At 42.6% G+C, this 14,895-nt stretch overlaps 1 protein-coding gene across 12 annotated transcripts in view; it reads right to left on the reverse strand.

The window, feature by feature from the left end:
* The window catches only part of MSRA (methionine sulfoxide reductase A), a 374,966-nt gene that overhangs the window by 111,680 nt on the left and 248,391 nt on the right, over positions 1 to 14,895 (reverse strand). For 11 of the 12 annotated variants that reach the window (XM_032162486.2, XM_032162487.2, XM_032162484.2 and 8 more), the window contains one exon: positions 13,203 to 13,307. The exons of the other annotated variant lie outside the window; for it this stretch is intronic. In XM_032162486.2, the coding sequence (XP_032018377.1) occupies positions 13,203 to 13,307 (105 nt within the window). The remainder of the gene's footprint in view (positions 1 to 13,202; positions 13,308 to 14,895) is intronic. 12 annotated transcript variants of the gene reach the window in all.

The following is a 14,895-nucleotide window of genomic DNA, read 5'->3' on the forward strand; positions in this document are numbered from 1 at the left end:
AATCTTTCACTTACAATTATGATCATGAGGTCTTTCCATTTTCTTCATTTTCATGGCTTCGTAATACCCCATTGTATGAATGCACCACAATGGATTTATACATTCTACCCTTAGTGAACATTACCAGCTTGGGGCTGTAAAAAACATTCTTGACATGTATTCTCTTATACATATGCATGAGTTTCTCTTGAGTAGATACTTAGAAATAGAATTGTTGGTGTATAGTGTTTGCATGTCTTCAACTTAACTGCATGCTGAACTATTTTTCCAGAGTAGTTGTACCAATTTACAAAACCACATGACTGCACAAGAATTCCTGGAGCTCTAAATGCTTGCCAATTCATTAAAGTCTGCTAATGTCAGATTTTCACTTTTTGTCAGTCTGCTTGGTGTGTAATGGAATCTCACTTGATCTTAATTTGCATTTTCCTGATTAATAACGTTAATTATCATTTTATATGTTTCTTTGCCATAATTCAAGTTCTTTGCCCATTTTTTCTCTCAGCAGTCTGTCTTTTCTAAAAAAAAAAATACTGCATATATATTTAAGTCTATTTTTTATATATTCTGAATACTAATCCTTTATCAAATATAATCTCTCTGATCTTGGCTTTTATTTTTTATTTTTCATTTTTTTTTGTTCTTGGCATTTTCTTTATGATGCTTTTTGATGAACCAAAGTTGTCAGAGTTTGATATAGTTAAATTTGTCAAATATTTTTCCTTTATGGTTAGTGCTTTTGCGTCTTGTTTAGGAAATGCTTCTGAAACCCAAGGTCATGAAGATACTATCTACTTGAAGTTTCGTACGTTTGCCTTTGACATTCATGTATTCAATCTACTTGGAATTGATTTTTGTGTATGGTGTGAGGTAGAAATCCAATTAACTTTCTTCCTATAAGAAAATTATCTTACCACTGTTGATTAAAAAGCCATTCTTTCCCCAGTACCATGAAACGCCAACTTTGTCATCTGTCATACTTTGACATGAGTGGGTCTGTTTCTGAACTCTCTATTCATCCATCCCTACATCAGATTCACAATGTCTTAACAGCTGTAGCTTTATAATGACTCGGTATTTGGAAGAAAGTCCTCCCATCCTCTTGTTCTTATGCAAGTATCTTTGCTTTTCTTGGACTTTTGCATTTCCCTATAAATGTCGAGAATAGCTTTTAAGATCCACAAAGACAACAATGAGAACAACAACAACAAAACTGTTGGGATCTCATTTGGATTTGCACTGAATTCATAAAACGATTTGGAGAGAATTGGTCTGTTTACCAACCATAAACAAGACCCAATATTAGATCTTCCAGCTGTCTAACTACTAAGCCAATGCCATGTTTTTTTTGTTGTTGTTTTTTGTTTTTCCTTAGATTTTTTGGTAGCACTCCACTTCAAGGTACCAGTTCCTGGTAAATAAGTAAACCCTGAAATTCCAGTGGGTGGACATAATAGGAGTTTCTTTCATAATCATGCAAAGCAGTTAATAAAAAGGAGATGGTAACCGTTCTGCTTCATGAACTCTTCGGGGGCCTAAGCTGACAGAAGCTTCACCACCTCCAGTATGTTGCTTCAAAGGTTTCCCTTGGCATTAACATTCAGCAGGCAGACTGAATATAGAGAGAAAAGTTCGCAGATCACGCAGGAGGTTTTTCTGAGCCAGGTCTCGAAGCAACATATGTCAACTTCTTCCTCATTCCACTGGCCAGAACTCAGTCACATGGCCACTTCGAGGGAGAAGAGGAAAGGTGTCCGGCTGGGGAAAGATAAATAGGTATCTAGCAGATTTTTCAATCAGTATGTATTTATTTATTCTTTCCTTGACTTATTGCATGAGCTAGGATCCCCAGTCCAATGCTGATTAGAAATTGCAATGGCATTCTCTGTAGTTTCTCAATGCTTCATTATTAAATACAATGCTTGCTATAGGCTTTTGCGTGTACTCCTTATCAGAATAAGAAAGGCATCTTTTATATGTGTTTTTAAATCATTTATGAATACTGAATTGTATTCAATACTTTTTTATGCATCTATTTCAATAATCACACATGTTTTTAAAATACCTGCTAATGTGGTTAATTACATGGGCTAATACTGATGTGCCAAACTAAGCTTCTGTTCCTTGGAGGAAACTAAAATTGGTCACGATGTATTATTTTCTTATATACTATTAAATTCAGTTTGCTAATACTTTGCACAGGATTTCTGCAAATACAGTCATAAGTAAGACTGTCCTATAATTTTCTTTTCTTACACAGTTAAGTTTTGTTATCAAGATTATGCAAGGATCATAAGATGGACTGCATCTCTCTCTAATCTCTTGAAAACATTATGAAAAACTGCAATTATTTCTTCCTTAAATGTTGGGAGAACTCACTGATGAAGCCAGTGGTTTCTTTATTCAGTTTTATTAAACTATATTTTTAAAGAATGTATCTAACTTTTCAAATGTATTGACATAAAGTTGCTTATCACGTCTTTCTGTTTCTGTAAAATCTCCCACATCTCTAATGATATCCCACCTTTTATTCCTAATGTTGTATATTTGTGCCTTCTCACTTTTTCCTTGAACAGCTTCCCAGAGCTTTATCAATTTTGTAGCCACCGTGAAATACCGACTCTTGGCTTTTTTGATCTGTTTGTTTGCTTCCCATTTCATTTCTTTCTGCCCTTCGTTATTTCTTTATTTTACACTGTTTGGGTTGAATTTCTTGCTGATTTTCTAAGTTCTTGAGATGGATGCTTAGCTCAGCTTTTCTTCTCTTCTAATATATGATTTCAAGGCTCTATATGTCCCTCCGAGAACTGCTTTACCTACGCCCTATCAATTTTAACATATAGTATTTTAATTATCATTTGATTCAAAGTATGTTACAATTTCCATCACGACTTATCTTCGAGAAATAGGATATTCAGATTTTTTTTTCAGGCAAGGTCTTGCTCTGTTGCCCAGACTGGTGTGCAGTGGCACAATCATGGCTCACTGCAGCCTCAACCTCCTGGGCACAAGCAACCCTCCCACCTCAGCCTCCTGAGTAGCTGGGACCACAGGGATGTGATACCATGCCCAGCTGGTTTTTTTTGAAATTTTTTGTAGAGACGGAGACCTCACTATGTCGCTCAGACTGGTTCTGAACTCCTGGCTTCAAGTGATCCTGCCTCCTTGGCCTCCCAAAACGCTCGTATTACAAATGTGAGCCATAACGCCTGGCCAGAAATTTTTAAATTTTCTTGACATAAGAGGATTTTCTCAATACTTGCATTATGGTAAGAGAAACAAAAGCTATACCATTTTAATCCCTTTGAAACATACTGAGCCTTTTATGGCCTGGAATATGTTCCATGTGTGATTGAGAAGAAGGCACCCCCCCAGGTGTGGGGTACAGCATCTTATCATGTCCACTGGGTCAAGTGCTGGAATTGTGCCAGTCACTCCCTCTACGTCCTTAATAAGGCTCTCAAAGCTCACATTTTCTGGGATTAACAAGTTTCCTCAGAATAAAGATATATTTAATCCTCTGCTTACCTGTCTGGGTTCCTGTGTTGCCTTCCATTTTAACCTGGTTAATTCCTCATAGTTCTCTCAGCTCTTTGATGTGATGCTTTATATATATAGTTGTATTTTATTCAACATTTGGAGCTGCTTTCAGTGGGCAATTTGGTCTGAATAATTCAGCCTGCTATTCTCCTGGAACCTAGAAATCCTAGTTCCTGCCAGTGTTATCAGCTCTGATTTTTCTCTGACCTAATTCAGTACTCTTTTACGTGAAGTCTAGTAATTCTTCTGACTTCATTTCTTTTTATCGATTTCATACCATTTCAGCAATTTATTCAAATTCTAAATGACCTAACCATTACTATCTAAGATATGTGAAACTCTTCCTGGCTAAAAGTTTTCAAAAGCCTGATTACTTGAACTTCTTCATCTTGCAAATCCTTAACAGGATTATAAAATTGTAATGGACATCACAAAGAGTTTAAAATCATCGGATAATGTGCTGCTGTTTCCAGTGGGTCGTGTTTTCTGCTTTCTGATAGAATGTGTAGCACTGTGGGGCCATGTGCCACCCAACAGAAAGAGCCTCAGGCTTCGAGTTTAGCCCTAAGTCCAAATTCCACCTCTGTCAAGCAACATAGTAAGTGGCTTATGGCAAATCACTTCACCTCTCTGGGCCTATTTGTTCCTCTATAAAACGGGTCTAAGGTTCATAGGTTGCTTTAAGGATCAAATGGGAACACGTAGACATGAGCACTTAGCATCGTGCACAGCCCAGGAAAGACCTTCAGTAAGAGTCTGTCACTCAGCATGCAGCCACCAAACCCTTTTAACACTAGAAAGGCAAAGGAAAAATGTTAAATATAAGCTTTATAGTATTATATGACAGAAGGATTTAAAAGTGCAAATAACACTTTTGCAAACAACAAAGATACTATGAACACGTATGATAATTTGATACAAGGGAAAGTGTGACTGAAAGAACAATTAATAAAAATATCAGTTAAATTCTTTGTTTCATTTTTCTCTGTTTCTGATATTCTTAAAAGAATGAAATCCCTTTCAGAATTCATAATGCTGGGTTTGGGTCGCTTTTGCATTTTATATGTGTGCAGCTGTTCCTCCACTCCGAGTCTGCACATCTGCTCATTAGCAATACAATATCATTCCCACTGCCTAATTATTTGCAGATGATAGATTCCTTGTATATGGTCTAAAAAAGGATAGTCCTTCAAAACTGGTGACTTATTTTAAAAAACTAACTTCAAAGGGTCAGCACAAGGAAGTTCAGATATTAATCTGACAAGTTCAAACATACGAACGACAGTATTTTATTGCCAAGTTGATGGGGAACAGAAGGAAAATACGATTTGTCTCCCTTCAATGAATGTTTCCCAGTAGACAGGACAGGGGACCTGCTTCTCCACAGCGCACCTGGAAAGAGGCTCGGGAGCCAACCTCCTGAACACGGAGCGGACCTATCCCACCCGATTCCCTGGGACCACCTGGAAAAAACTCATCTGGAGCAGGGCTTTGTGGTGACTGCACACGTCTGGCAGGGGAGCCCATGCAACCCAAGGACACCAAGTAGAGAAGAGTCCTTGGAGGCTCTCTAGTTCCAAGCACAGGCTGAGGAGCCCCACAGAATCCCCAGCTCATGGTAAGGCCAGGATGTGTGGTCCCAGGGCCCCAGGAAACCCAACAGCATAGACGGTGCAGCCCACGGGGGCAAACCAGACCAAGCCTTCTGAGGACAACTGGGAGCTGTGCTGCAGGTGGAAAAGGGTGAAGAGGAGCTGATTGAGGATAAAGGGTGTGAACCAAGAATAGGAAGCCATCAGGGGTAATCAGAACATGAGCTGAGGAAAAATGATAGAGAACAAGCAGAGAAATACTGGGATTCACGAAAGAACAAGACAAACAAACAGCAGCTGGTGGAAGCGGCCCTTCCACAGGCGGCATGAGCACGACAGCTATTAGAGCCAGAGCTTATTCTGCACCAGGCGCCACGCTCTGCACAGCAGGCTCCGCTCCCGTGTGTGCCCCCACACTGAGAAGGCACACACTATTACAGATGCAGAAACAGAGGTTCACTCACTAGCTCAATGAGCAAACATTTAATACAAAGCCCACCTTCTAGAGGACTCAGAGAATAAGCAATAAACAAGTAAACACATGATTCTACCTCATGATGAGAGGAAGGAAGGAGAGGACGATGGTACAGAAGTTCATGGGGGTGAGGGCTGGGCGTGCTACTTTAATTAGGGTGGGCAGGGAAGACCTTTCTGAGGATGACATCTTCAGCTGAGACTTAAAGGAGAAGGAGCCGGTCACACAGCTCCTGCTCTCCCTGACCCTGGAGCAAGGGAGAGCAATATTTACTAAGCACCCCTTAGGGGTTAGTCTTAGCGGTAAATGTTTTATAATGCCAATTGCATTTAATCCTGACTATAACCCTATGAAGTAGGGATCACTGACTTTGCTTAGCACAACAGAAGCAACGAGGTTCCAAAGACTTGCATTCTTGCCTAATGTTGGTGGCACACCAAGAGCTATGGACAGGCTAAGCAGCAGGTGCAGTGCGCGAGCCAAGGAAGAGCTCAAGTCTTCTAGGAATGGAACAGATGAAGGCCACAGTAACTGAAGCGCAGTGAGCATGGATGGGGCAGAGTCTGGGGAGAACTGTGGTATGAGCCAAAGTTGCAAAGGCAAGTGGCAATCAGGTAATCCCAGGCCACACTGGCCACTGTATAGAGTCTGGATGTCATCCCAAAGAAACTGGGCAACCAGCAAAGTGCTTTAAGCCAGAGGGGGCCACAGCTGGTTTTGTGTTTTTAACAGGGCATTATGGAGCAGGGAATGAGAAAGGGTGAGAAAGGACAGTTAGTAGACTGCTGGAGGACCTAGGTGGTCAAGTGGATAGAGAGAAATGAGGCCTGTCCGCACAACGAGTGCTGGGCCGATCTGGTTCACAGTCATGACGTCTCTGACCCCAGGGTCCATACCCTTAACAACAGGTTTGATTAAAGACATTTTAATTAAGGGAACACTGTAATTAAGGCTTTCAGAAGGGTGACTGGGAGTTCATCACTAGCTTATAGTTGAAGGCTGTGTTAGTCAAGACATAGGTTCAGCTGCTGTAGAAAATGAGAATAAGAAGCCTAAAATGAACCAAAACAGCAGTAGTTTAAACAAGAGTTCTTGCCTAAAGATCCAGCCTGGGATGGTGACTCTGGCTCCTATGTCTTGCAGCTCTAGCAGGACAAGGGTCAGGCTCCATCCCTGGGCTTCATGATGGTCCACCACTTCAGCCCCATACTAACTTGTGGGAAGGGAGGAAGTGGAAGAGAATGCCCCTTCCTCTAAGGCCACAAACCCAGAATCTGCACGCTGTCACTTCTACTCAGGCCCCCATAGTCAGAATTTAGACATGTGGCCAAACTTAGCTCTAAGGTGTCTGAGGGATTTTGTCTTTATGGGTGGCTGCACACCAGCTAAAATTCTTAAACTACACAGGTGGGGGAACCCCAATATTGGGGTCAACCAGCAGTCTCAAACAGAGGCCTATGCAGGGGCCACTGCTCCCCAAGGAGTATACCGGAGCAGTTCCATACCACAGTCCTCTGGGAAGGCTTGGAGTTGCCAGAAAAGGTCCACACATCCAACTGCGCAGTAGGCAAGATCAAGAGCCTGGAGAATGCATTATGTGTACAAAAGTTCCATTTTCCAGAATTACATGACGTGGAAGTGGTGAATACAATATGCATGCAATTTAAAGTATAATTAAATCCACAGTAGCATTTTAATATATTTGCTTTTATAAATATACTAAAAGCACAACTGTTATCATTGGAGGATCCATAAAAATGCGCATCCCGGCTGGGCGCAGTGGCCACATCTGTCATCCCAGAACTTTGGAAGGCTGAGGCAGGTGGATCGCTTGAGCCCAGGAGTTCGAGACCAGCCTGGGCAACATGGTGAAATCCATCTGTACCAAAAATACAAAAATAAGTTGGGCATGGTGGCGTGCACCTGTCATCCTAGCTACTCAGAAGGCTGAGGTGGGAGGACGGCTTGAGCTTGGGAGGCAGAAGTTGCAGTAAGCCAATTGTGCCACCACACTCCAGCCTAGGTGACAGAGCAAGGCCATGTCTCAAAAAACAAAAAAAATGTGCATCCTTAGAAGAGGTCTTCCTAGTCAGGAAGCTTGGATTCCTCTAGTGTAGGAAAAAGAAAATAGACCCGAGCTTTAGATAGAGCTGCATCCAAATACTGCCACTAACATTAAGCAAGATTGTGAGTCTTTTGGAACCTCATTGCTCCTCTCCTGCTAAGCAAAGGCAATGATCCTTACTTCACAGGGTTATGGTCAGATTTAAATGAAATTAACATTATAAAACATCTATCACTAAGACTGGCCCGTAACACGTGCTTAGTAAATGTTGCTCTCCCTTGCTCCAGCACTGAGGACAGCAACATGGGTTGCAATTGAGACACCAGATTCAGTGGGTGAAGTCACACAAAACTGAAGACTCTCTGCCTGGTGTACCTGTGGCTTGGCCCGAGGCACTCAGTCTGTGCCCCGTATCCTACGCAGGACTAGGAGGTTTGAATTGTGTTATTCATGCACAGCCCATGCTAGTTAGGAGAATACAGATCAGCCATGAAATGCTGGGAACCTGATCCAGTTCTTTAGATTACTGTGTCAGCAGAAAGCTTAAGTAGGCTTTTGAGCAAGGATCCACCAGCCTCATCACCACTGTCAGCACCAGCAAGGTCCCAGAAGACAACATAAACAATGCTGAACTCTTTCCAAATGATGCAGGAGACACAAGAATCTCGGTGGGTAGAAAACCCAGACGTTAGTAAATGGAGGGTAAGTACTTTCCCAGAGAAAGAATCAAGGGCAACACAGATATAAGAAAAAATATAAAATTAAAATCTGATGGAATTGTATTGTTGCGTTGAGAAACACGTAACAACAATACCTGGCACTAGCATGGCACCTTACCATTTTCATGTTATTTTCACACTATTTTATTTAATTCCTGTATCAGCCCATTAAGTCTGCAGTATAGATATTATTATCCCTTTTTTTGTAGATGAGAAAAATGGAGGTTCAGGTTGGGTAACTGTCCTGGCCAAAGTCATGTGGTTGGGAAGGGGCTAACCAGGGACCAGAACCCAAATCTCCTAAATCTCAGGCACCCACCACGTTGCCTCGGGACAGTGGGAGCCTGGGTACCCCATGGCCAGGAATGTGCACCTGCCAGTCTATCCTCAGAAGCCTAAAGGAACTATCTTCACCCCATGAGTAAGAAAGAAGGTCAGAATAGAACCTATTGGCTTAAAAAGTGGGATTCAAATGTTTCAGCAAAAGTAGAGGTTCTGTGGTAATTGGTAAATTAAAAGAAAAGACTATTCCACTTACTGACCACATGAGTAATGATGCTAGCATGTCTGTCATTCCTCCTTAGGCTAATCCATGGAGTGGCATCCTCTTCAAACTCACTGCCTAGTGGCTGTGCAATAACAGGTCTCGGGCCTCACCTATACCTTAAAAAGCGTACACCTTCCAATCTCTCACTTACCAGCTTTGCTCCCTCGAAAATGGAAGAACGCTAGGCGCAGTGGTTCACGCCTCACGGCCTGTAATCCCAGCACTTTGGGAGGCCGAGGCGGACGAATCATGAGGTCAGGAGTTCAAGACCAGCCTGACCAACATGATGAAATCCTGTCTCTACTAAAAATACAAACATTAGCTGGGTGCAGTGGCGGGTGCCTGTAATCCAAGCTACTTGGGAGGCTGAGACAGGAGAATTGCTTGAACCTGGGAGGCAGAGGTTGCAGTGAGCCAAGATCACACCACGACACTCCAGCCTGGGCGACAGAGCAAGACTCCATCCAAAAAAAAAAAAACAGGAAAAAAACATATGGCGACTTCATCTAGATGTCCATTAGGGCAGATACTATGAGAGCTGCTTCAGCACCTTGAAGCAGGAAAGAACATGCTGAATGTTCTCTGTTTAGCCTATGCCATGAAGATCTGATTTAACTGACAGAGGCCTCTAAGCTTAAATTCTTGCTGTTTCTACTATAGTAAGACCATTGACATCACCAAGAATCTCCACATTTGCAAATATCAGTGTAGATACTGCTTCTCCTACAAAACGCAGTGAATTATAACTAAAAAAATTTAAGTGGCCCCTTCAAGTCCTTAATGACTTTACAAAAAGGTACTAAAATCTTTCAACATGCTAATTAAAATACATTTCTCTTGAGTCATACTTCTGTGGAAATCATGTTTCCTGGGCACATCTTCACATCAAATGTGAATGCCTTTTCAACTTCTACTCAAGTTTTGTCTTTTTGTTGATGAGCAATTCTGGCACAGGCTACAGCATTGCTCAAGTAGTTTTAGTGATCACTTTTGTTTCTGAAAAGAACCTGGAGTGGGCTACTGCCTCGCAGATCAGAGTCACCACCAAATCCAACCTGCTGCTCTCTTTGAAAATGTCCATTTTCTGAGTAACAACAGTCAGTCTTACATATCTTCACCACCCTCATCTTCTCCAGTGGCGGCTTTCTTTTCAAGACCAACTTTTACTGTGAAACGTGACAGGTTGCCATGTGACCTCAAGTAGAGAGTTAAGCAGCTATGGTCAGATGTGGTGAGTGAGTGACAGCCACGTTCATTTGTAGCCTGCGTCTCGCCTGCCTCTGGTCCATTCTTCAAGGAGCAGGCTTCAAATTCTGACCTTGGAAAAAAGACACTCGACATGTGCCATTGTTTTTGGACCTTCAGGGTTCCCTGGGAATATCAAGTCCATTGATACCAGAGTTATCCTGAACTTATGGGTTGGTTATTGTTTGTTTTTTGCCTTTAATGTTCAAGTGCTAACACACATTTGTTTTAATGATTTCATGTTAACATTTAGTCTATGGTCTTATGTGCATTTATCTGTATGCTCACTTGATCTCAGCATACTGGAATTAATTATTTTCTTCCTGTAGGAATATATTTTCCACGTGCATTAACCAAGAGGCTGGATACTCCTGTGTATCCCAGATGCCTTAGTGATTTAGCACACCTGGTGGCTAGGCACAGTGGCTCACGCCTGTAAATCCAGCACTTCGGGAGGCCAAGGAGGGTGGATCACTTGAGGTCAAGAGTTCAAGACCAGACTAGGCAACATGGTGAAACCCTGACTCTATTACAAATATGAAAAATTAGCCGGGTATGGTGGCGTGCACCTGTAATCCCAGCTACTCAAGAGGCTGAGGCAGGGGAATTGCTTGTACCTGGAAGGTGGAGGTTGCAGTGAGATGATATCACGCCACTGCACTCCAGCTTGAGCAACACAGTAAGACTCAGTCTCAAAAAAATAATAATGAAATAAAAAACAAAAGCAAAAAATAAAAGGGCACCTGGCAAATATAATGGGCATAAGATTGTTTGGATTGAATGGGTGGATTAGTAAGGATTCTTGTTACTGTTGCATGTAATAGAAACTAACAAACCAGCTTAAGAAAAACAAAGCTAGCAGAGTAGAGGTTCCTCAAGGAGGATCTCTCACCCTTGCCTTAACTAACCATCATCCCCTGCCCTTCCTTACCTCTTCCTCATCTCTGGGAAGGCCACTGATCTGTGGAAGGAGATGGTCCATAAGAGAGGCAGAAGGGTGGGGGCCATAGATTGGAAGGGTCCTGGTGCAGTCAAGCTTGCCCTGGTGTTGTTGATGAGTGGCTCTCTGAATTTAGTCAAGAAGACTGGATCACGCTACAACCTTAGGCACGCCCTCGCCTTGTTTTGGTCTTCATACTGACACCTACGATGTGAAGATCTGGAAAATCTTTTTTAACCCCAGAGACGCCACCATTACAAACACAGAGTCCATGGAAGGCCAACTGATAAACAGAGAGGTGAGTTCTCCCTGCCCAAACCCTCAACATAGTAGTATTCCCCCCGAGGTTCAGGGGCCGGTATTAGCAACCCAATTAATCAATAAAGATGTGATCAAATGAAAGCATTTAAGAGAGGTATGGAGAGAGAAGTTGAAGACAGACTTGGCCTTATTTACAATTCTGCCAGGCCTCAGCCTAAGGAGATTCTATCAGGACATGGCACTACAGTTGGCCACATTAAAGGACACAGACCCGACCTGTCACCTACATGACTTCAGGCCTTGCCTGGGCCTCTGATACGTGTCTTCACTGATAATTTTGGAGCTCTTATCATCTTCCTCTGACCGTTGACTTTGACAGTCAAATGGCTGAATGTCTGCTCCATCTGGATTGATGACTTACCAGAACGAACGACTGGCTGTCACCACCCTGATTTAAGATCCTCACTGCAGAGCTTCCTGCAGAACAAAAGCAATCTAGGCCTACAGACCTGCCTTCCCACATGAAGTGATGTCCCATATCCCAAGCTGGGGTGACACGTGAACCTTCTGACTGGAGTGATCTTGTCCTACCGGTTCTTTCCCTACCCTGCCCCATACCTCATCCCTCTTCCACCAGGTACCCATTCCCCCATGTCAAACCAGACTTTGTTGTCATGGAAATCCTGCCCCTGGCCTCCTTCCTAGGCCCAGACCTCTAGGCCCCCATCTGCCCTGATAGATCTTCCTGGATCCCGAACCTGCCTCACCCTGCTTGAGTTTATCACTTTGCTGCTCTTGCCTCATCTCTGAACTTTGCCCTCTGGCAAATCACCCTGGAATGGGATGGTTCTTAGAACCAGCACTCAGGACCCACCAACCTGTGCTGCTGCTACAGGCATATTAAGATTCCACCATGAAGCACAATATACATTTGGAGAAAAACTTCACTCGTCAAGAAATAACACTGCATATCCACTACACAAAAATCTGACACCAAAGGGAAAATACTTTCGTGAAATAGACTGACTGCCAAATGAAGAGCATTTGTGAAAAACCACGTCTATTACATAGGACTTTTCAGTTCATAAGCTTCATAATATCAGATCATCACAATGGCAAAGCAGGGCCTGTAAGGCTCCTGGGATGAGATCTTGAAATTGCTTCATTATTGAATATTACAATGATATTTGCCAACATGGAATATTTTGCTGGTGTATGCATTCAAATAAAATTTCCAGCCACCATCGTTTATAGCCCAAATATATTAATATCGCCACATAACAAATTCCAGAGAGAACACATGAAATATTTAAATGAGCAAGCTTTGTGGACCTAGTGAATACTGCATTTTACCTTTATGTTCTTCTTTATCACCACAGACGTTTTTTTAAAAAAATCAAACCCGATAACGTCAAAAGACGAGAAAGGCTAAACTCAGAGAAATAAAGAAACCATAAATCAGGAAAACTTTGGAGCTGCTGGAAAGACACTTTAATTTTGTAGACAAAAGACTGCATTAAGGAGGAATAATGCAATAATCAAAGGTGAACGGATCGCTATTGTCTGGCGTCTTCCTCTGTGGGAATTTTTCCACCCCTGACAGCTGTAAGGGGGGCAGGGGCGCCGAATGTGGCTGTGCCTTTATTCTCTCACCCTTTTTCTCCCCAGCCCCTCCTCTCCTCCATCAATAAATGTCTGCAATCATATTCTTGAGCTCCTGTGTGATTTCAAGGTTCATCTCTTCCATGCAGCTCAAACACTAATTATCCCAGCTGTAATTAGTAAGATAATTAAATACTGGCTCACTCATCACTCTACCTTGGGTCGGGTCGTGATTCTCCCAGAAGACCTTGAGCAGCTCCTCAAAACTGATGTGTTCTGGCTGGTACACCACTCGGACGACTTCTGCATGGCCAGTTTTTTCTTGGAAGAAACAAAACGTACAACCGAAATTTACTGACAACATCAATTTATTGCAAGTTTTTTGATCACAACAAAACAACAGACAAAAGCTGAAACTCTACCCTCTGAAGGAAGAATGGAAGCATGATTAGACTTTAGCTAACAGTCTCTCTCAAGGCTCTGTGTTACTCGTTCTTTTTCCATAGAAGCATACAATTTTCTTCCAGTGAGCTTGCTGCGATGACTTCTACATTGTGCTCTAATAAATTGTTTTAAGTTCATGAAAAAACAAACGTGGGTTTTCAGGTTTCTAAGCTCACTCAGGAAACCTTATGGATCCACCCTGACATAGCGCTCAAGAATTGAAACTCTGGAAAGGGAAAGAGCCAATTTATTTTTATCATCACTCCATGCTATATGTAGTGAGCTCAGCTGCACCACAGTGAGATGGTGCCAGGGAGAGAAACCTGTAAAAAACAGGCTGATCACTCGTTCACATGAGATCAGTGAGTTAAGGAGGGACATACTTGCTGTGCTGTTAGCAGTGGGACAAGGGTCAGATTTAAATACCCAGTAGGGTGGTAAGTGTTTTCTCAGCCTAATTTGTCTCTGTGGTAAACAATGATGGTGGCATATGTCTCTTTGCAGGATCTTCTGTAAGTAGGCCTGTTCTCAATGGTGGTCCTGGAGGTTCGGTGGATCAGGGGTGGGTATTTGCAGTACTGCTTGTACCTGTGAAATTCATGTCCTTCTTTATCTTATAGTTTTAGAGTACGGCAAATAAGAGATCCCTCCGTACTGAGATCACTTGGCTCTAGAAATTTTTTATCTATCTGTTTTCACTCACCTTATGTGTAGTAAAGAATTTGGTGAGCTGGGCACGGTAGTTCACTGTAATCCCAGAACTCTGGGAGGCCGAGGAGGGTGCATCACCTGAGGTCAGGAGTTCGAGACTAGCCAGGCCAATCCAGTGAAACCCCGTCTCTACTAAACAAAAAATTAGCTGGGTGTGGTGGCAGATGCCTGTAATCCCAGCTACTCAGGAGGCTGAGGCACAACTGCTTGAATCCGGGAGGAGGAGGTTGCAGTGAGCCACAATCATGGCACTGCACTCCAGCTTAGGCAACAAGAGCAAAACTCTGTCTCAAAAACAAAAAAAAAAAGAAAAGAAAAGAAGTTGGCCTTGCCCAAAGAGAAGTCTGGACTTTTGTCCTCAGCTTCTGGAAGATAATGTGTGTCATATCCAATGCTGGGCACACTAGGTCTCAGGATGGAACCAGCTACATCCAATTGTCCTAGGGTGAGAGTTGGCCAGGCTACAAAGACCAACCATGTGAATTCAGACAGGAGCTTTGGATCATATGGTATCAGAACACCTGGAGACTGAGTTCAATCATGTGCGCAATCAATCAATCACTAGTATGCAATGGAGCAACAATAAAAACTCTGGACATTGAAGCTCAGGCAATCTTCTCTGGTTGGCAGTATTCTGTGTATTGCTACACATAGACACCAGAAGGTCAGCACATCCTGACTCCAGGAGAGAAGAGAACAGAAGCATTTGGAGCCCTCCCAGCCTCCACCTGATGCCTTTCTTTAGCTAATTGTG

This window comes from Hylobates moloch, unplaced genomic scaffold, assembly GCF_009828535.3.
Source record: "Hylobates moloch isolate HMO894 unplaced genomic scaffold, HMol_V3 SCAFFOLD_8, whole genome shotgun sequence".
Lineage (NCBI taxonomy): Eukaryota > Metazoa > Chordata > Mammalia > Primates > Hylobatidae > Hylobates > Hylobates moloch.